Raw genomic sequence first — 20233 nt, 5'->3', positions numbered from 1 at the left:
TTGGTTTCATTGTATCACCTCCAAAGGAAGTGGAACTATACCATACTATACCATTTGTGCCAACGTTTTGGTCATCCAACCCCAATCCCTAACCTCTGACCCCGTCAACCACATAAAAACCATGGGGAAAATCTGGGTTTGGTTTCTCCTTGTTCTTCATCGCCTCTACAAGACCCCTCACTTGAATCTTCTTCAGCTTCCCTTCAACGTTGATGGAGTTTAGTTTCTGCAATTGGCTAGTGAACAAGCAGTTTTGGTTATCGACCCACAACCACTTGCCTCACCCATGTCTTTTATGGTTTTCTCCGCCTAACGAGCATTCATTCAAAAATTATATATTTGAAATTTTCTGTCTTCTCCATTTTGTGTATCCACACTACCACAATCTGGGTTAGTGCTACTTATTTCTGATGAACACAAACATGGAGTTGCTTGTGCTCCAACGGTTTAGCCATACATAACCTTGGCTTTCTTGCCCAAGAAAGCATCCAAGGTCCATTTGGACTTCAGAGACTACAATTTCCATCGTTCTTCCCTGCCTACAAGTACTGACTTGAACCCCGTAGGACTACAACTTTGGTTTTGAAACAGCAGGTGTTGAAAAGCAATAAATTTCAAGGACTGAGGGAAGTGAGAGCAGAAGAAACAAGCCCATTAACATCTCCAATTCATGACTGACCCAATTAAATTCTGCACAAGGACAAGTGTTACAAGAGATAGGCCGAGGACGAGACCTTTAGGTTTTTGTATAGCTAATAGTCACCAATGATTTTCTGGTACCATTAGTTATGTCAAAGATCATATTTAAGAAGACAAGACCATAAAAGAAAGGTTATCCATCAACTCCTAACTGCATTTTAGCACCCTTTATATGTTCTAAAGAGAGACATATGAACATATGAGCATATGATATAGAGTAAGCCGGGCCACTATCTTAAAGGCTAGTGATAAAAAATAAAGCAAAATAAAATAAAGCATTTCCCAATTCCAAGGCAAGTGGGAGGTCGATTCTCTCCATCAACTTCATGAATGGACAACCATTAAAGAAAAGAGTTCAGATCACAAGCTCCCACCCGGTAAGAGGCCAACCCAGGTCAGTGACAATAAATAGGAGTCATATCATAGTGGGGCTGGTGCATAAAGAAGCTGCCCATCAGACATAAAGTGCATGGAGCCTTTCTTCTCTGGAATTCCTGCTAGTTAACCTTCCCAATATGTAGTAAATGAAGTATTTTTTACACTCGATGTGTACTAAGAAACAAGTTTGGGGTATGTGGAAAAAGTTCAGATTTAAGGACCTTTTTCAAGCTTCAAAGAGGAGCACCCAATTGAAGTTTATTGACAAGAACATGTGAATAGTACATCAGCAATGACTGTAATGGTTGACCTAAGTTCTACCCCGAAATTGCTTCAATAAATACTATTAGTCTTCCAAATGTCCACCATTGGGATCAATTAAATTATGATTGTGCGTTAAAAACAACTGAAAATAAAGTATTCTGTTGGAGAAACAACTCTACAAATTATGGCTTTTACAGGATGCAATGGTGTAGAGGAATTCATGTACTAATACCTAATAAGTAATAACAGAGATCCGGCCCTGCTGATGGACTAAACCACAGCAAGCATAAGAAGAAAAATTTTATGCAAATCAATACACATGCCAGTACAAAGGATAAGTGCAAAGACGTATGAATATATATTCAAGCAATCACAAAAAGCTGTTTCTTATCAAATATCAAATTACAAATCAAATAAGGCAAAACTATACATTATTATTGTGTATAAAGCCAGAAAAGTTCAACTAACCAAAGCTAATAAAATTTACATGTTGGGGGATTAGTTTGGGTATTAATATGATAGCTAAACATAACCACTTACCCACTAACTATATTAGCTTTTACATGATATCATCACTCCCTTTAGATAAGGGAAAAAAAGTCTTACCCAGCACATTTTATGACAAGACCCTGATGAGAATTCAACTCACACCAGAATCAAAAAATAGCTAAAGATTTGGGTTTCATTTCTTTCTTTTTGGTGAACCAGACCTGCGCTTTGAGAATATTGGTATCCTTCCAAAAATTCCTGATGCCTTGGAAGATGATTTCTTCTCTTTAATGTAGTTGCTGGAGTCTACAGGGACAACAAGATTGGATCCAGGACTTTCTTTTACATCACTATGATCAATATCTCTTAAGAGTCGAAGCAATTCATTTGCCTTCACCTTTCCATTGTCATTCCCATTGAGAGATATACTGGCAAGCGAAGTAAAGACATCAGCACCCTCTTCCATAACCAACTGGCAATATTGAACACGTTGAGCGCACAAAAAAAGGAGAATAGCCATTGCATGCTCTTGGTCCTCACAGCTTCCATTTTCAAGTAATTCAACAATGGAAGCTATGCATCCATCAGTTCCAGCAACAGAAACCCTGCCCTCTTCGGTATAACACAAATTGTTCAAAATAACTATACTATATTTTGCAAGAGGAGTATCCTTCAAGAATGGGACCAACTTAGGGATGCAGTCCAAAGACACAATGAGGGAACGAACATCACTTTTTGAGGACATATTATATAGTATTTTAATGGCTGGTTCCTGAAATTCTCTGTGGGTGTCCAGGATCTTTAGGACAGAAGTGAGAGTGCCAGCTGCAGCAATTTTAGATCCACAATTCAAGTTGCTAGACAACACTTCCAGTATGGCAAGAGCTTCTTCAGTTACTTCTGAATCTAGAAGAGATGTCATCAGATTAAATGCATCTTCTCCTAAGTATGATACACCACTTCTGTACAGCATCACACAAATTAATGGGAATGAGAGATAGGCCTAAATCCTGTTTAAGCTAAAATCTCAATGTATCAACAGGGAAAAACAATATAACAGAAATTTACTCCAAGTGGCACCAGTTGAGAACAATATGAGGAAAATCATCTAAGATGGTTGGCTGTGTATAAAGGCCAATGAATGCACCAATATAGAGAAGTGATTTGATTCAAGTTAAAGACACCAAAAGGAGAAGAGGCATACAAAAAACAATGAGGGCAAAGGTGGCAAGAAAAAAAATCATTGCCAAGAATGTGACACTACATGGGGCTAGGCACAAAGAAATGATGTAGCCAACAACCAAATAAGATTAAGACCTAAGTTGAGTTGTTTGACCACTCATAGAACACTCTAAACCTAATAATAGACAATTTGGATGCCCTTCAAACCTATTATGATATATGTAGCATCAAAAGGAAAAACGGGCTAACTGAAGTAAATACAGCTGAAACAAGAGATGATATTCATCAGAACTAAAAATATCAGTAGCACAAGATATACAGCAAGAAAAAGAAGTTACCTGCTTTTGCTGACAAATGCCAATAACAACTGCGATCCAACTCTCTGAGCTTTTACATCATGCTGCTCACAAGCATCCTTTAGAAACCTAATCAGTGGTTCAACAAAATTCTTAGATGATAGTGAATGCCAAGCTTGATCATCGCCTTTCAAGTCTTTTTCTACATCTTCAACCACCTGGTATTGGGACTCCCATGGATGTGTAGCAAGTTCAGATAAAAACTTCAGATCTGTCTCAGGTTTATCTGCATGACCATGACATCTGTGTGATTCGTCACTAGTCTTCACTGTAATCAAATTTAAGCCATCTCTGATATTAATATGTGAGGAGTCTGAACTGTAACTGTTATCTAAAGATCCAAGTGATACTCCGCTGATATCTATTGGCAGGTGTAGATCATTCATAGAATTACTGAGGCTTGTGATGGAAGTAGAAGAATATTCCCATGTGTTAAATGCTGGTGGTTCTAAACATGGGCCAGGTTCAGGGATTCCATGCTTCATGCACCACTTTAAGATTAGTTCTTTCATGGCAGTATTTGGAGTCAACAACATTTTGGCCAGCTTCTTTTTACTTTGTGGACACGTATCATGACCCTCATCAAACCACTTCTGGATCCACATCCTTTCAAATGTTACTCCCGAATCGATGATCACCGGATCATACATCAATCTTGAAGATATGGGGCACATGAATTCCTCAGGTGGTATTGGCCTCCTAAACACGTCAGTTTGAGCCTCAGGTTGCCCGTATCCTAAGCAAGATCCTACTTCAACAGATTGACCACATAAAGAAGCTCTACAAGAGTTTGGAAATGGAAAAGGTCTTTCATGATGATCATCAGCATTCTCCATTTGCTCTTCCACAATAAAGTTTCCATACTTCTTCAGCAGATTCAAAAGGTATATTAACATTTGATTCTTCCTTTCATTATTGCTGCTTTTCTCAAGCTGCTTTCTAATGGATCTTCTCTCTATCAATTGATCTCTTTGAGATGTAATATGAAGCCTTGAAGCTGCAATTTGAAGAGCCTCAATCTTTGAATTCTCTTTCAAATCAGATTGAGCTGATTCCTGGCGCATCAATGTTTGCATGACCTTCCCAGCCTCTTCTTCAGATGAATCCATGGAAAACGTTACTGCCCTAAGATCCTCTACTATTCGAGAAATCTGCAAATGATACTTCATCATCAACTGTACCAGATATTTGGCATAGGAAAAAAAAGGACAGAAAAGGGGGGGAAAGAGTCCAAAAGTCCAAATATGAGATTAAAAAGACTGAATGCCCTTGTGCCATAAGTATCACTATTAAGGAAAAAGAATGCTGCAATATGTGGAACAAGCAGTTTCTCTTTTCTTTAGAGGTTTATGTTATGCATGCACATAACAAGTAAATCTGAAAGTAGGAAAGTAGTGAAAGAGGGTCTAATTGCTCTTTCAGTACTTTCATTTTCTTTTTCAGGCAGTACTAATCCAACATGACACTTCAATGTATTCAGATCAGATTAAACCCGTATTAGGGGGATTACTAACAGTCTAAGAACACAGTGAGAGAGCCAGCTAAAGTAATAACTGACGTGGATAAAAATAACAAAACATTGTGAAGGATTTCAAACCACAAACAGAAGATGTCATGCATGTCTGTATTAAGAAAAGCAATGCACAAGGTTTCTGTTCATTAGATCTTTAACACAGATGGCTAACGGGCACACTAGCTGTAGGTACCCCTGGGAAAATTGAGTCTTTTAGAAAACCCAATTGAAGTATTTGCATATTCTCATCCCTATTGGCTGATCTTATTCTCCAAAATTATACTCACATTGATTGTCATAATAAATTTTGGTTACAATGATATGTAGGGGATCACCACCTCAACTAACACACTTAGAATCCATAATTTAACAAAGGTTTAAGGAAAAAAATAATAATAATTGAACAGAACAAGGTGTGAAGTAGAAAGGAGATGGTTTTATGGGGAAAAAAAAAATTGAACAGAACAAGGTGTGACGTAGAAAGGAGACAGTATATACACATCTGAGTGCATATGTATATACACACTGAGCCGCAAACAAGAGTTTTAATGCCAAAGAAATACAAAGAAGGGGTTCATAGGAATAATATCAAGAACACAAGCCATTCTAAATGAGCATGCCTTGCAGGTGAGGAATAAAGATATATTCATATTGTGAAACAAAATACAGCTGAGAATTTGCATCTAATTGGAATTCAATAGTTGCAAATAGTACTTCTTTTATCAATTTATTTCCAGCATCCTCCCACCATCACTCAAAAAGAAAAAAGGCATAAATGTAAAAGAGAATTAAAAAAAACTCAAAATAGAGTGCATACAAACCTGTGCATTCAACATACACGGAACCATAGTCTGAATTTGGCTTAAATTTTTCTCCAGTAAGCTCCTTATTCTTTCACATTTCAACACTATTACAGTGCCTGATATTGCCTGAACATATTACAGAAACAACTATCAACATCAACTGACAGCTAAGCATACTTTAAAAAATGAAAAAATATATTAATCGCATAGTTTCTAGACAACAATTAAATGTTCCACTCAAGAGTAAGATCTATATAAGGGTGCAGCAGCAATTACAAGATTCCCCAGAACATGTATTGTATGAAGTTCCATCTAGAAGAATATAAATCAAGTAATGCGGGATGAAATTCACTTCAAACAACTACTTGCAGTGTAATGACCCGCTCCCAACCATATAGATATTGTCTACTTTAGGCCCAATGGACTCTCACAACTTTAAAACATGTGTACATGTTTAAGAGGAGTTCATACATATATAATATCAATAACTTTTTATCATATTTGATGTAGGATATTATAACATCCCTCATACAGACACAACATCCTCGTTATATCCCATAGGATTGTGGAGCTAAATCGACAAACATCTCTTGCAAGACCAAACAAATTCTCATACCCATGTTAGGGATCAACTTTCATACCATTTGTAACAACCTACTCCCAATCGTGTAAATATTGTCTACTTTAGGTCTAATAGGTCCTCACAAGTTTAAAACACATCTACTTGGTTAAGAGGAGCCCATACATATGTAATGTCAAGAACTTTTTCCCTTATCAGACGTAGGATATCATATGCAAGACTAGAATCAAATTAGTGGGTCAAGTAATAGGTACAAGATGACAATCATAATCCTGCAATGACACTATATTACCTTGCCAAAGCTTTGATAAAACATCTACAATTGTAAGTTTTCCTTCCCCTTCTTGAGGTTAACAGCATAGCACATCGGTTGATTTCTTTATTTTCTTGTTTCTTTTTTAAAACTGTTTGAAAAGCGAAGGTACTTAAACATAGTAATGATGCTTTCACATGAAAAAAATATTAAGGAGAAAATGTACTTAATATTGTTTACTTTCTTTCTGTTAGAAGATTGTAGAGAACATACCAAATAGAGCTTACTAGACTCGCTGCAGTCCAGCAGGACTGACTTGGCTTTCTCAATTGCTAGGTTTATCGAGCACAATGCATCCCTTCCTGCTTTGCATGGGCGAGCTGCTTCTATCTCTGGTAATATCTTTAAGATTCGATCAACCAAATTCATTAGGTCTGTGCACATTAACTGATGCACCTGCAATCATGGGCTAACGTTACCAAGATATTCTGATTCAATAATAGAACAACTGAAATAAATAATAATATAATATAAAAAGGAGTAGAAAGCATTACAAACATGCAAAGATATACGGAAGTTCATGTTCACATTCCTTAGAGAAATAACCAGTTAAACTTTCATAAGAAAACTATAGCCATATGTCATTCTCCTAAGGGATAAAATAGATATAGATCTCTTTCTTCATTCTAAAGACATTTTCCATAGTGGAAAATGCAATAGCTCCTATCCTTTTGCTATTTATTTCTTGATGCGTTAACTTGAAACATGATAACTCTTCTCCCTCTGGATTTTTTAAAATTTTTAGTTTTTAATTTTTCTTATGGCCAACATTCTCTCTCTCTCTCTCTCTTTTCCTTTTCCCTACTGGGAATTGAACCTTAAACCTCCCACACCACCATGTGCCACTTGAAGTAGGCCTGAAGGGCAGCCGTAAAAGTCAATATTCAAATTTAAACATGCAAACTGGAACAGAAAAAATGGAACTAATTGGACACATCTATACCTTTATAGCATTAGGATGAGGCAGTGTTGGCACTACTTCTGTAGCATCAGTCCCCATCTAAAAGGCAGTTATACTGGATCTGCACATTGAGTAACAACTGAGAAAATTAAATTTGTCATTCTTGTATAAAATACATCATAATTATAAAATTACAATTTTGTCATCATGTGCAAACTAAGAATCTCAAATGTAAACCTCCATATGCTAAATGATGAAAATCAAGGAATCTATAATCAGTCAAAACACAAATTGCAAAATGCAAAGTAGATTCAAGAAATATAACAGCATTGGTTTTGTTAGTGGCAACTTACATTTATCAAATAACCAACAGAATTCATACAGATGACACTACACAATAAAAGCACCTGCATTTCCATATAAAACAGAACTACTAGTGCGAAACCTTAAACCATACATGCAGTTTACCAGATATTTGTATATCTGTATTACTCTTTTGCAACCAAACCAGTAGCAAACAGATGTGAATTGAATACGTTAAGAAAGAGAGAATAAAACCACGTGGCAGAAAGATTTTGGAGATGATAGTAGAAATGATGCAACAGTATTTTGTTTATCAAATAGAATTAAACCCGGGAGTTGTTCCATACAATCATCAGAACAGATTAAGTAGGAAAATATATTCAGAAATCTTCCATCTTCAACATGTGGGATCACCGGGTTCCCAAATTTTCATTCCATGCCAATGCTTCACATTCCAAAGTTAGCCAATTATATACTCAAGGAGCAATAGTTTTCAGCCAATAATCAATTAGATTATGGCTAATAAAAAGGTGAAAGTTTTTCCCTGCTCTAGCAGCATGGCCTTCCCACAGGAATTTAAAATGTCCATAGGTTTTACACAGAATTTAAATAACTGTGTTTGAGCATTTGAATGAGTTCAATAGCTTGTTTTAGCACTTGTTATAAGAAGCATGCATTTGGTTGCATAAATTTGAACTTAAACTCAGGCAACTTAGAGGAATTTAAAAGATTGCTTTTTAATTTTTGCAGATTTGATGTCTGCAGGAGTTGAAACTGATTCCAAATCCATCAGTATATATATATTGTGGATTTGCAGAGCCTTTCTGATCCAGTTTCAAGACCGAATTTCCACACAGCCAAAGACGGTCTAAGCTATTTTAGGATCCCAGTGAATGCACTTGAACATGTTTAGTCTGCAACTCCAGTGGTGTTTATATTTACACGACCAACTTGTATTTTAAAATGTAAAGTTAAAAGATAATATACGGACACAATTTGGGACGATCAAATGCCCACTGGGGATGGCATATTGCCTATTAAAAGAAAAAGACATAAAAATAAAAAAATAAAAAAAAAGGAAATGGACATGTTATTCACCCTGAATTAAAATAAACTCAAATGAATTATTTCAATTTCATATCATGGATTACAAGCAAATTCAATTCAAAATCTTGGCTCCAATGCATGAAAGAATACCGTTTTCAATAATCCCAAAAAGCAGGATGCAGAAAGCACACACAACAAATTAGTCGGTACTAAAACATAATCCGAACAGAAACTGAACAGAAAATGAAAACCCTTACCCAGTGACGTGATAAACCGAACAGGAAAGCTACTCCTCTGCCTGTTGAGAAGCGAGTAAACACAAGCCTGTTGAGAAGGAAGTAAACACAATCCCACCTCCCCCTTACTTTGCAAGTGAGAAAACTAGAACTTCAACCACCAGAGAATCTAATTTTGAGAAATTGGGCACAGATGAAGAAAACCCAATTCTCGAACCACAAGAATTCCCTCAAATTTATCAAATTCCCCAACAGATTTCAAGTCGTCGTGGCACTTTTCTGACAGCCCTTCCGTACAAAAACTCGGAGAAGAGTTGCAAACAAATGTTCACGAGATCTTCTGCGAAAGAAAAGTAGAAATCCAAGAACATAATCTTTTTGCTTGAAAGACCTCTAGTTCCTCACAACTGGTGAGAATTCTCAAACCTCAACACCGTTTCTTCATGGATTACACTAAGGGAAAACCAACCCAAAAAAAAGCAAGAGAAACCCAGAAATGAAAAAAATATCACAAGAACCAATTGTACTGGGTTCAGCTTGCAGAACTCTTTAAAGAGTAGAAGAAACCCCACAACCTAGACAGGAGAGAACAAATAATTCAAAATAAAAGGCTATATATAAAGGAGGAAAATAGTGGATTCCCAAAGTCCTTTGGCCAACACGAGGAAGAAAGAAACCAACTAGTTTAACTGCAGTTGTAGAAATCTCTTGGTCGTCGAAGCCGAGTGAAAAGGAAACAGTAAAGGAGAAACACGATGAGGGCTCACTTTGAGCTTCCGCGCAAACACGGAGGCAATTATGCAGGCAGTAGGGTTAAAGTGCGCCACCAAGAGCATCACCCAGCAGCCTCCCTTGAACACTATGAATCAGAACATGTCCCCACCTTCATCTTAAAAAAAAAACTTTAAAAAAAAGTAAAAGCCATCGTTGTGAGTCAACAAGAAAACAACCCACTCATCTTTTTTTTCTCATTGAGCGTCCCCCTCTCCTTCCTTGTACTTTCATAATTACATTTCAACATCAGATATATTAACATGAACAATTTCAATGTCATAAATAATTTTATAATAAGCCTTGATTCTTGAAACACTATAAAAATATTTCAAAATTAAACTCGAATTAAATTAAGGTTGTTCATTTTTTTTATACTCACCCCACCAATTTGCAAGAATTATCTTTCACATAAGAGATAATAAGAATCTTGCTTTATGGTGGGGGAGGCCACGGACAAAGCAACTTGTTTCATGACATTTTTGCTAGATTGTTTTATTCGGGCTGTCCAGAGCTTGACCTGATGTTCAGGTCTACAGGATCTGGAATTTTAGCTGATCCCAAAGCAAGTTGAGTTATGATATCTTTGTTTGCACCAAGCTCGACCTGCTTTGCCCTCAGTCCCAGGCTGGCAATAACTTTTTTAATCATGCAGAGGGACAAAACTTTGTTGAGTGGTGGAAGGAGAAAGATGTTAGTGGAAGTAACAATTATTTGGATCAACGTCTGATGCTTGGGGCTTGCCGGCTTGGGGCCATTTACTTGCTTTAGGTCGCTTTCCATTTTCATTTTCTAATTTTCTTTCTTCTATCATTTTTCTGCTCCACTTTTCTCACTCACTAAAGTAATTGGTGAATAGAAAAAAAAGGGAAATGTGATGTGATTTGTGGGGTGGTACGTCTGAGGACTAGGCACAGGAAAAGGCTGAGCCTCGGACCAAAAATATGCATTGACGCCCCCATGAACACATGGATGCGTTACGGTAGGCGTAGGGCATTTATGATGTAACCACTAACCATCACAAGAAAGTGCGAGGTCCACAGTAATTCATCTCTCTTTATTTTCGTTTGAATATCAAGCGAAAATCTTCATTAGCGATCATGGGAACATGTGAAAAACATGGGAATGCTGTGGATGATTTGATGTCTTAGGAACAATTAAGTTAATGCACCTAAACTCAATTAAAGAGACCCATGATCTCTTTACTACAGCCAGTCAGTATCAGTGGGCCACAGCAACTAGCAAACTGCACCATGCCCACCATTGTCAAAGGCTCGTCGGTTGCCATGGCCGCAAAAAGTTGAAGAAAGAAGCTTGATGGGTGGGCCTGATGCCAGCAAACGGTTGATGCATTCACTTCTTGCAACGAAGGGTCAGCCTAAACCCCCCCACTTGTCATTCCTTTTGTGCAACCAGACTAAACCGACCTTATAAAGCTCAGTTCAGATACTTGCAGCAAGAAAATACGATTGAGCTTATGACTACCATACTAGTATGCATCAAAATCCGGGCAAGTTGAAGATTGGGACAAGTGGGGTCCTCAATAATCTCTAGATGGAACTGGAACTCTCCTTTAATCTTATTTACAAAGAGACCTTAAAGTTTTGGTAAGTGCGAACCAGACACAAGCGTCAAAATTTTGAAACGCAAGCGTTTACCACTAGATTTTCCATTTAGACTATTCGCCACTTAGGAAGCCTCTTAGAAGTGGGAATCCTAGATAATCAAGAGTCAACCACCAAACTTACGAGATTAGGTAATTGGTAGGATTTGTGATGTGAAAGGTGATCAAAATGAGGTTGGTTTCAAAGGATGACCCAAGCGGTTTGATATAGACATGGGAGCGAAAGTTTCAAAGGTTGATCAAGTCCCATGCCCAATGTGAAGAGTTTTCTTAACATGTTAACTAATACGCAAAATGAATGTTGTCATTTTAAATTTGAATTGAGAAAAACTTTTGACAATGTATGGTACTTTGTCAACCACATGACACTGTCCTGAAGACGCTTTCCTTAATTGCTGAAACTTATCCATCAAAAAATAAGTTGTGGGTTCAGACTTCAGGGAAACACATTTATGATAGAGTAGTTGTGCTGGGGCTATGGGTATTCAAGCTTTAATGTGAGAATTCAGCTAACATCTGAACCTGGACATTGCTTCTAAGATTTCAATTCCTAAGTATTCTAATTGGAGCTAATGTTGAAATTATTTTAGAAATATCAAAAACCCTGGACGGATCTGAAGAGAAGAGTGTGTTTTCTTTTCCAGACGGCTCTGAGTTTCATCATTTTAGAGAGAAAATGGTGCCGGCATAAATTCACTGGTTTCCTCTTCGTCTGTAAAGATAACCAAGTTTCACAATTCACGTTCACTCTTCAAAACCAGGGAACTTCATTTGGGTTTGCCTCTTCTCATAATTGGCAGTCACGACTCACAATTCACATGGAAAGCAAAAATGGTGTGGTATTAAATTTGCCTGTTTCTCGGGCCTTGCATTGAATATGGCGTGGACCACAACTCAGTGCCTCCAATCAAGGTCAAACATGGTTCGAGCAATGATGATGTTCACTTTCTCCGACTTCATCACCTGAATATTTACATGTTCCCTTTTCACACTGTTTCCCTGACTCCTTTCAAACCCCATTGGCCGCCACGGCTTTTCCTAGCTCACTTTCTGTGGTCCAAACAGTCACAAATTCATTCATAAATTTGGGTTGGGTTGGGTTGGGTTTGAATTGGGTCAAATTGGGCAGGCCAAATTGCTGGGCCACTGTCCCCCATCTATACGGAAAACACAATTCAATGATTTCTTACTCACCATTCACCAAAACACCATATGCTACCGAGGCAGTTGACTGAACTCTTTTCTCCATTGGAAGTCAAAAGATTTGCATAGATTTCTCCATGTACTCACCACCTACGGAGGTAAATGGGGGCATATTTCATCATTTCGCCATATCTTCCTCTCTGCCATGATGAGACACACACATCTCCAACTTCCCTTTTACCACTTTCGCCATTTATTCTCATTCTCGTCTTTTCTGCCATGCGGTAGAAGAAGAACTCGGGCATCCCTCCATCAACCTCAATTCTACTATTCCTCTGATTTGTGCGTCTCCTCGGATTCTCCGATTTTTGCCTTGGTGTATAAGTGTCAAACAAACTAACAGACAAACAGTGAACTTTAATTATAACAAAACGCAGAGCGGGAATGGAAAGGAACAAGTAATTTTCAAGGTTATTTTATTTATACATAGCCATTCTGATTGGGCCGCATGATGGAAACATGCCAAAAAATGAACACTACTCCCTGCACCTTACGAATAATTTCATGGATTGACCAGCAAGTTAATCACACTGACCCCGGAGTTTTCAGAATCACTTGAGAATAAAATTGGGAATCAATCATTCCAATTGAAACCAACAGGCGCCACCATCAAATTGGGTTGAGATGAGATTCCAGTCTCAATTTCTTCTCAGTCCCAACTCACCATTCTCACGTTTCTCCTCCCAATCGAACCTTTTCGTCTCTTTGGAATTTTCAGAGAGCACCTGATCCCTCTCTCCCTCAACTGCCTGCATTTTCAGCTGCTCGGAACGACAAAGCTTTCATGGAGCTGATGATGCGGACGAAGCGATTTTACTCTAGGATTGGGAACATGGCGTTCTGGCTTCCAACATTTCTGCCGTTCCATCCCAGTTAAGACGGTGTTACTTCATTTCTCCGTTTGTTTAAACGAAGTCGTTTTGGGGGCAAGATAAAGTCACTGTCCCCTCTTTCGTCCCCGGTTTTCGGCTGTCTCTTCCTTACCACCCGAGACGAGGGTGTGTTTGTTTCGCTGTTTTGTTCTATGTTGCCTCGTATGATTAAAACGGCGTCGTTTTAGGTGCAAAGCTGTCTTCCCCTTCTCATTAAAACGCCGCCATTCTAAATCATCCGTTCTTCCATCAAAACCATGTCCGCATAAGGTTTCACAACTACCTTTTGTTTCCCTTTTACTTAAGGCTTCTTGCTGCTAAACGACGTCGTTTTTTCGGTTGTCTGATCCTCCCTCCTCCCCCTTTTTCCTTCACTCTTTCTCAGGCACCTTCCTTACCCATAACCCATGGAGTCTCGGCATATTAAGTGATTGAAATTGATTTGATTGGATTTTCGTGTCTGTTCGTTTCTCAGAAACCTGTACCCAGAAGAGTTTCCTGTTCTTGGATGCATGGCACATGGACGATAAACATATTATAATGATAACAGTTCAGATGTTCGATAAAAGCCTGAACAATCCATGCAAATCCAAGGTGGAATGATGCGAAATATCGAGCTATTCCACTGTTTAAAATCTTGGTCTTACTCCACAACAAATCCCGGTTATGTCTCTTCTTGTCTTCACAATAATTGCATCACATCTTGTCCAACTGACTCAAACCACAAACCTGTTCTCACCTCAGACTGCCCTTTCATGGCTCCTACCATGTCACCTAACACAACACCAAGTTCATCGAGATTTTGCTCGATCATGCATCAATATCCCACCTCGAGAAAAAGTTTAAAATGTTATATATGCATCAACTATTGTTAATAATATGGATGCAATTTAAAGTCATTATCATTGTTTGAGCTCTGACAATATCTACACAATTAGAAATGGAATGTTACACATTCATTCTGTAAATGCACACCTCACAAACCTTTCTGTTGGTACATGAACTTCATTCCAGTATTGCTTATCCTCAGGAACCAAATCATGGATAGATTACTCCCACTCCACACCAGCAGACCCGAGTCATAAGATTTTTTGGCTACTTGTTCTCCTTTTCAAAGATTCCCTCAAAAGTTTGATCTCATGCTCATGCTGACAGCTATTGGGACCAGGCACAAATAGTGGACTTGGTTAACTCCTGAAAAGTAATAGTTTTCTGGTTGCTGTCATGGAGTTGATATAATTAAAAGGATACTTGGGTGTTTTTTTTTTTTTTTTTTTTTCTGGCTCACTTTTGTTTTGTAAAAGGATCTACAACAAGACCCTGTTGGTACACCGCCAAATAAAACGGAGTAGAGGATAAGAAAAGGGGTGCGGCATTTCTTTTTCGGAGGTGGGTGTGAGATGAGAGCAATTTGAAATATCAGCAAGAGGGTTCATTTTTAAGGACCACCAGAGTACTGCAGATTCCTTCATACTTCATCTGAGTTTCTCTCATCCAATGATTAAACTTCACCATCCCCACCCTTTCCCTGGCTCAAGACAACAGACTAGACAACTCGAGCATCAGCAGGACAGGGACGAATGAATTAAATGTTGAAAAAACAGTTTAATAATGATGAAGATACTAAATTACCACCACTGGTGTCCGGTTGGTATACTATGATAACAAAGTCCTTAGTCTTATTAGTATGCACTTCATGTGATTTCAGTAGCTTGTGTTAAACGATTTCAAATCAAATACAAAGCATCAATGGATATATGGAGATTCTAAAGCCAAGACAGCATTTAATTTTCTTCCCATACCAGCTTTATCACTTGATTCATAACGCTGTTTCTGGACTCTACCGATGGAAGAATAGTCAAGACCCGGGTGGTTCCACTTGCCATTGGTCGGTGCTTGCACCCTCCAACTTGCCTGATTACAAATTGAGATTCTGGGAATTTGGCATGATATTTAATTCAAAGTCAGAAATACCTCAAATTCCAAGCAGCAATTCACTTTTTGAAAGAAAGTCCATATCTTGGTTGGAATAAAAGCAAGTGGAGGAATCAACACACGCAATGCAATAGGAAACATCAGCACTGAAATCTTCCTCTTAAGATTTAGAAGAATTGCACACGGGCCACAGATACACAACTTTTACTAGTATTTTCCTGAAAGTTCAAAAGGCACCCGATATAACACATGGGCTGGTACCCAGGTACCCTCCTGATTGCATAAGTGTCAATCATTCAACGACCCACCACAAAGTGATCATAACACATAACTACTCCAAGTACGTCACCATGTCAAATAGCAGGAGGGTAAATTTCAGATTCACTGCATCAATATCGTAGTCTTAGTCTTAGAGGGAACATAATAACATCGGATGGTGGCAGTAATTATTGGCTTGTGGAATTGAAGTGTCCCCTGCCCCCCTCTTGCCATGCAAGGCATGAGGAAAGAAATTTTCTTTTGTACTCATTTATTAACCTTTTTGCAACTCTCCATTCCAGAGTACTCTGTGTCGAGAAAGATAAAAGGGTATGAATCATTGATACTTTGTTTCATGCTGCATGATTTGACAGACGATTCTTTAAAAATTATAAACGAATGAACAAGGAATTGTTTTCATTTGTGCTCAAAGCATAAAATCTAAGAGAAAAAGAACTTCCCTACATAATTGAGATTTGGTGCTCAAAGCAAATCAAATCAGTGAGCCAAGAACATACCATGGGAGGAGAATGAAATTCTCAAAAGAAATTAGCAGTGCACAAAATCTCTTCGTCACCATTACAGAACTGTCCTAGGATTCAAATTCTATTCTGAAACCACTAAAAATAATATATAGAAAACATAGCAAGTTTCTCAAAAACAGATTCTTAATGACTCTTCAAGTAAATAAACTAACAGACTAGCCCATGCTATTTTGTTTCTCAAAATTTATCAATTACCGGAACATAAACCGGCCACAGTTATTAAGGGAACTCTCTGCTATGCTGGCAAAGTTTTAATATTAAGCAGAGCATCAAGAAAAGGTAACCCATATGATGCCAATTGCTGAAATAATTGGCTCGATGAAAATTAAATAGGAAAAGCTGAGGGATAATCATGAATTGTTCTATGGACCTAAAACTTTAGTACAGGACATGTGAATCTGGGAAGTCCAAGGTGTGACATAAGCTCCCATTAAGAAGGACAACATGCAAGATCAAGAATAAAAACAAGTCTCCCTCAGAAAACAATTAAACAAATTGCCACTGAATATTAGGGACGAAAAGTTTCAGACAGACAACAAATAACTAAATTAGTTGAGATGCTCTTGGGCAAGGAGAAAAGTAAATAGATAAAGATGAACAATTAACAAACAGGGAGGGGAAGAATCATAACACCCCTATCCATCTGAATAGTTGCTGCCCTTCATGGGTTAAAACCCAAGACATATAAAAACAAAGTTCAACATATTCATGAAAAAACTTAGAATATTGACATTCTTTCCAATCAAGCCAGTTCATAATTCTGGTTTTTCCAAAATGTACAGATTTTTGACCTCCTCTTGCATATCTTTTGATAATGATGGAAAGAAAAATTTACAGTTTAACACTTCAACTAAGGACAGAAGTGATGGCTAACTATAGATTAAAACATTGATAAGAATGTGGTACTGCTCGCCCCTTGTCTGTAGGGGCTGCTGATTAATTATTATCATCGTTGTCATGATCATTATTCAGCATCCAGCCCAAACATCGGCTTGTCTATTCCAGCATTCTTAGACATGTGAGATCTTCACAGATTCACTACAAAATGCATAAGCAATTCACATTGCACTAACATGACAGATTGAGAGGTTTGGATTCAAAACAAAAGGAAAAATTATTAAAAGCAAAAAAAAAAAAAGGAGTAATCAATTCTTGTTAATGGGTGAATGAGATAAGCAGAATAATTACTAACTATGCGAAGTTCTTGATTCCACTAGCAAAATAACTTAGTGAAGAAATTCAACTTGCCGGTGATATAATAAAGAAAGGAGGATTAGTAAATGATGATAATAATCATAAAGTGCCTGTCCTTTGATACTGATTCTCTTCATGCACTGGTTCTTCCTTGTCCCTCTCCATCTTGTGGTTAGTAAAGAGCCATGTCACTTCCTATTCTAGCCTTTGCAAGATATATTCGCCCAACTAGCCTCAACCCCACCACACTTTTCTTCCTGCTTATAAGGAGCTCCCTTGGTAATCTCTTTCCCATACCATTCCTTGACTTCCAACTCCTCTTCCTTGACTGAAGCAACTGAGCTGTTTTTTTTCCTTCTTTTCCATTTCGTGGGATTCATACCAGCCACTCCTGCATTTTCACTTTGGTTTCCAACTGCATTCCCTGAGTTTTTTTTTTTTTTTTCCTTTCCTCTTGCAAATCCAAAAGCCCATACTTCAAAAATCAACTAATGGCATCCAACTCTATGACTTCTTCACGTACCTCTGGCTCCTCTTGGACACCCAAGCAAAACAAACTATTTGAAAAGGCACTGGCAAAGTATGACAAGGACACCCCTGACCGCTGGCAGAATATTGCCAAGGCCGTGGGTGGGAAATCTGCGGAGGAAGTGAAAAGGCACTATGAAATCCTCATAGAGGATGTCAAGCACATCGAGTCCGGCAAAGTTCCATTTCCCAATTACAGGTGAAGTGGGCATGGCCATGAAATGATGAACAGAGGTAATGTACTAGAGGTTTCTACCATCCACTTCCCTCATGTCTCTACTCTTCTCTTCACCTTGCATGCATTATCCACAAGCGTTAGAGTTATTTTCATGTGCCAGTATTCAAAAATATGGCTCAAGGTTTATCATAGAGAAAAAAAAAAAAGGATGGATGAAGCATATCGCTTCCGAATCCCGGATTTTGACTCATCTAGTAACTTCACTTCTAAATGTAATGACAGAATGACAGTCATTTTCTTTTGAAAAGGAAAAGCGACGTCCAAGCTATAAAGTGATCGACACTCTTAGCTAGATAGCAGATCATCATAGCATCCTTCCGTACAAAAATAATATGTCGTGAGGTCAGGAAAGTAGAATTTGAGGACATGAAAAATCTAATTCTGTGTGGTCCATGGAGAGCTGCCGATCATTAGGGCAACGTCCCCTTCACCTAACTACTTCTCATCATTTATCAATTATTCAAACCTAAAAGGGGAAATGCCTTACTGACCACACCCCCATTCAACTTCTTATCCTGTCCCTAACCCAAAGGAAAACCCACATGAGATCTAATCCTACTCTTTTTTATGGATAGCATATCAATGGTCCTATGCTCTCTACTTTTCTACTTCAAGAAAATCTGCCCTCTCTTTTCTGATTTCATTCAGGATTCTGGCCATCACCCTACTTATTTTCCTATGCCTTCATTACATACACAAGTTATTTCCATTGCTTTTCCAACCTACATATCAGAATACATTTTGCTTGCACTACTATTTTAGCTTACAATTTTTCTAATGTCTTACATTTCTTTCTCTTTATCAGCCCTCTGAGGTATCTATCCAAGACACAGAAGCAGAAGCAGAATTACTGAAAAATATTGTGTCCATGTCTTTTCTTGTTTTGTCTTCCATTGTGCTGCTAAATTAATGTAATGGTTCTATATATGAATGAAGTATTATCATATGACGCACCATCTGTTCAAGTAAATCTGCAGTTTGAAATAATGAAAATAATCGGAAAATTTGAATCATAGAAAGCATCAAATGTTGGGATTGAGCCATATGAGCCCAACATGACCGGCACTTAGCACATCTGAAGGGAAGGCTCTGGCCCAGAGTCGTGGCCCCTCAATCCACCAACTCCGGGTACCATTGAGTTACTAGATCAGATGGTACCAGGAGTTGGTTGGACATAAGGTTTAGTCCTAGTATCGAATCCTCCTGGGGACGCCCCCTTTGTAAAGGGACAAATAAACAATTGGTGGATTAAGGGGTCACGGCTGTGGGCCTCTGGCCTTCCTTCAGATGTGCTAAGCGTCAGCCATGTTGGGCCCATATGGCTCAATCTCAACATCAAATTCTCATTTCTTATTCAGATTCAGAGACATGGTCAGCAATTAAATTAAAAGGTCATCCAAGCATGACAAGTGAAACAGGAAATAGAGCATCAACAATTTTTTCTTTTGTTTGTGGGGATGGTGGAATATGGTTTCTTAAGATGAGAGCATATGAGAAAAATGCATGGAAGCAAGAGGAGAACATAGTGAAAAAACAAAAAAAAAAAAAAAGTTGGTTTTAAGGAAGAAAAAGAAAAAGAAAATAAAAGAAGCAGTAAGGGTCTGTTTGGTTGCTGTTTTTTAAAACTGTTCTTGAAAACAATTTTTTAAAACAGTTTTTAAAGACGATTTTTTGTGTTTTAAGGAAAAAAAATTGTGTTTGAGAATTGAATTAAGGAAAACAGTTTTTGTTCTAAAAAAAAAAAAACATATTTAATTGAGTTAATAAAAAAACTTTTTAGAATAAGTAAAACAAAAAACATGAAAGTTATTTTTTTTAATTAATAAAGTGTTTTCTTCTATTAAATTTTTTACACCAATTACAATTTTCTTAAAAAATGATGACTTTGTCATCATGTGTAAGTATATTAATTTCAATAATTTAAAAAAGAAGAAAGGGTTTATAGGTGAGGGTGTGGTGGTTAGATGAAGTTCACCTTTGTGGAAACATGAAAAACAACTA

At 37.8% G+C, this 20233-nt stretch overlaps 2 protein-coding genes across 3 annotated transcripts; one reads left to right on the top strand and one right to left on the bottom strand.

Moving 5' to 3' along the window:
- Positions 1 to 1676: 1676 nt before the first annotated feature.
- LOC117912769 (U-box domain-containing protein 5) lies at positions 1677 to 10035 on the bottom strand. Of its 2 annotated transcripts, none has more exons than XM_034827472.1 (6): positions 9086 to 10035; positions 7521 to 7617; positions 6791 to 6973; positions 5703 to 5810; positions 3351 to 4519; positions 1677 to 2792 (listed from the first exon to the last, which is right to left on the bottom strand). In XM_034827472.1, the coding sequence occupies exons 2-6, from the start codon at positions 7575 to 7577 to the stop codon at positions 2024 to 2026; spliced, it is 2286 nt and encodes a 761-aa protein (XP_034683363.1). In that variant the 5' UTR covers positions 7578 to 7617; positions 9086 to 10035; the 3' UTR covers positions 1677 to 2023. The 2 variants fall into 2 exon arrangements, with proteins under 2 accessions (XP_034683363.1, XP_034683362.1); XM_034827471.1 differs by having other exon boundaries at positions 7521 to 7599; positions 9086 to 10033.
- Positions 10036 to 17743: 7708 nt separating this feature from the next.
- On the top strand, positions 17744 to 19185 carry LOC117912420 (protein RADIALIS-like 3). Its single transcript, XM_034826992.1, has 2 exons — positions 17744 to 18228; positions 19038 to 19185. The coding sequence occupies exon 1, from the start codon at positions 17958 to 17960 to the stop codon at positions 18195 to 18197; it is 240 nt and encodes a 79-aa protein (XP_034682883.1). The 5' UTR covers positions 17744 to 17957; the 3' UTR covers positions 18198 to 18228; positions 19038 to 19185.
- The last annotated feature ends 1048 nt before the right edge of the window (positions 19186 to 20233 follow it).

This window comes from Vitis riparia, chromosome 4 (genome assembly GCF_004353265.1).
Source record: "Vitis riparia cultivar Riparia Gloire de Montpellier isolate 1030 chromosome 4, EGFV_Vit.rip_1.0, whole genome shotgun sequence".
Lineage (NCBI taxonomy): Eukaryota > Viridiplantae > Streptophyta > Magnoliopsida > Vitales > Vitaceae > Vitis > Vitis riparia.
This window is presented reverse-complemented; position numbering and strand designations above follow the sequence as displayed.

Bases quoted from the DNA above. Each gene is read 5' to 3' on its own strand.
- LOC117912420 (XM_034826992.1), top strand. From the start codon at position 17,958: ATGGCATCCAACTCTATGACTTCTTCACGTACCTCTGGCTCCTCTTGG.
- LOC117912769 (XM_034827472.1), bottom strand. From the start codon at position 7,577: ATGGGGACTGATGCTACAGAAGTAGTGCCAACACTGCCTCATCCTAAT. The intron at 5,811-6,790 runs GTATGTTCTCTA...TAATATGTTCAG, and splicing joins AGTCTAGTAAGCTCTATTTG to GCAATATCAGGCACTGTAAT. The intron at 2,793-3,350 runs GTAACTTCTTTT...GATGCTGTACAG, and splicing joins GCATTTGTCAGCAAAAGCAG to AAGTGGTGTATCATACTTAG.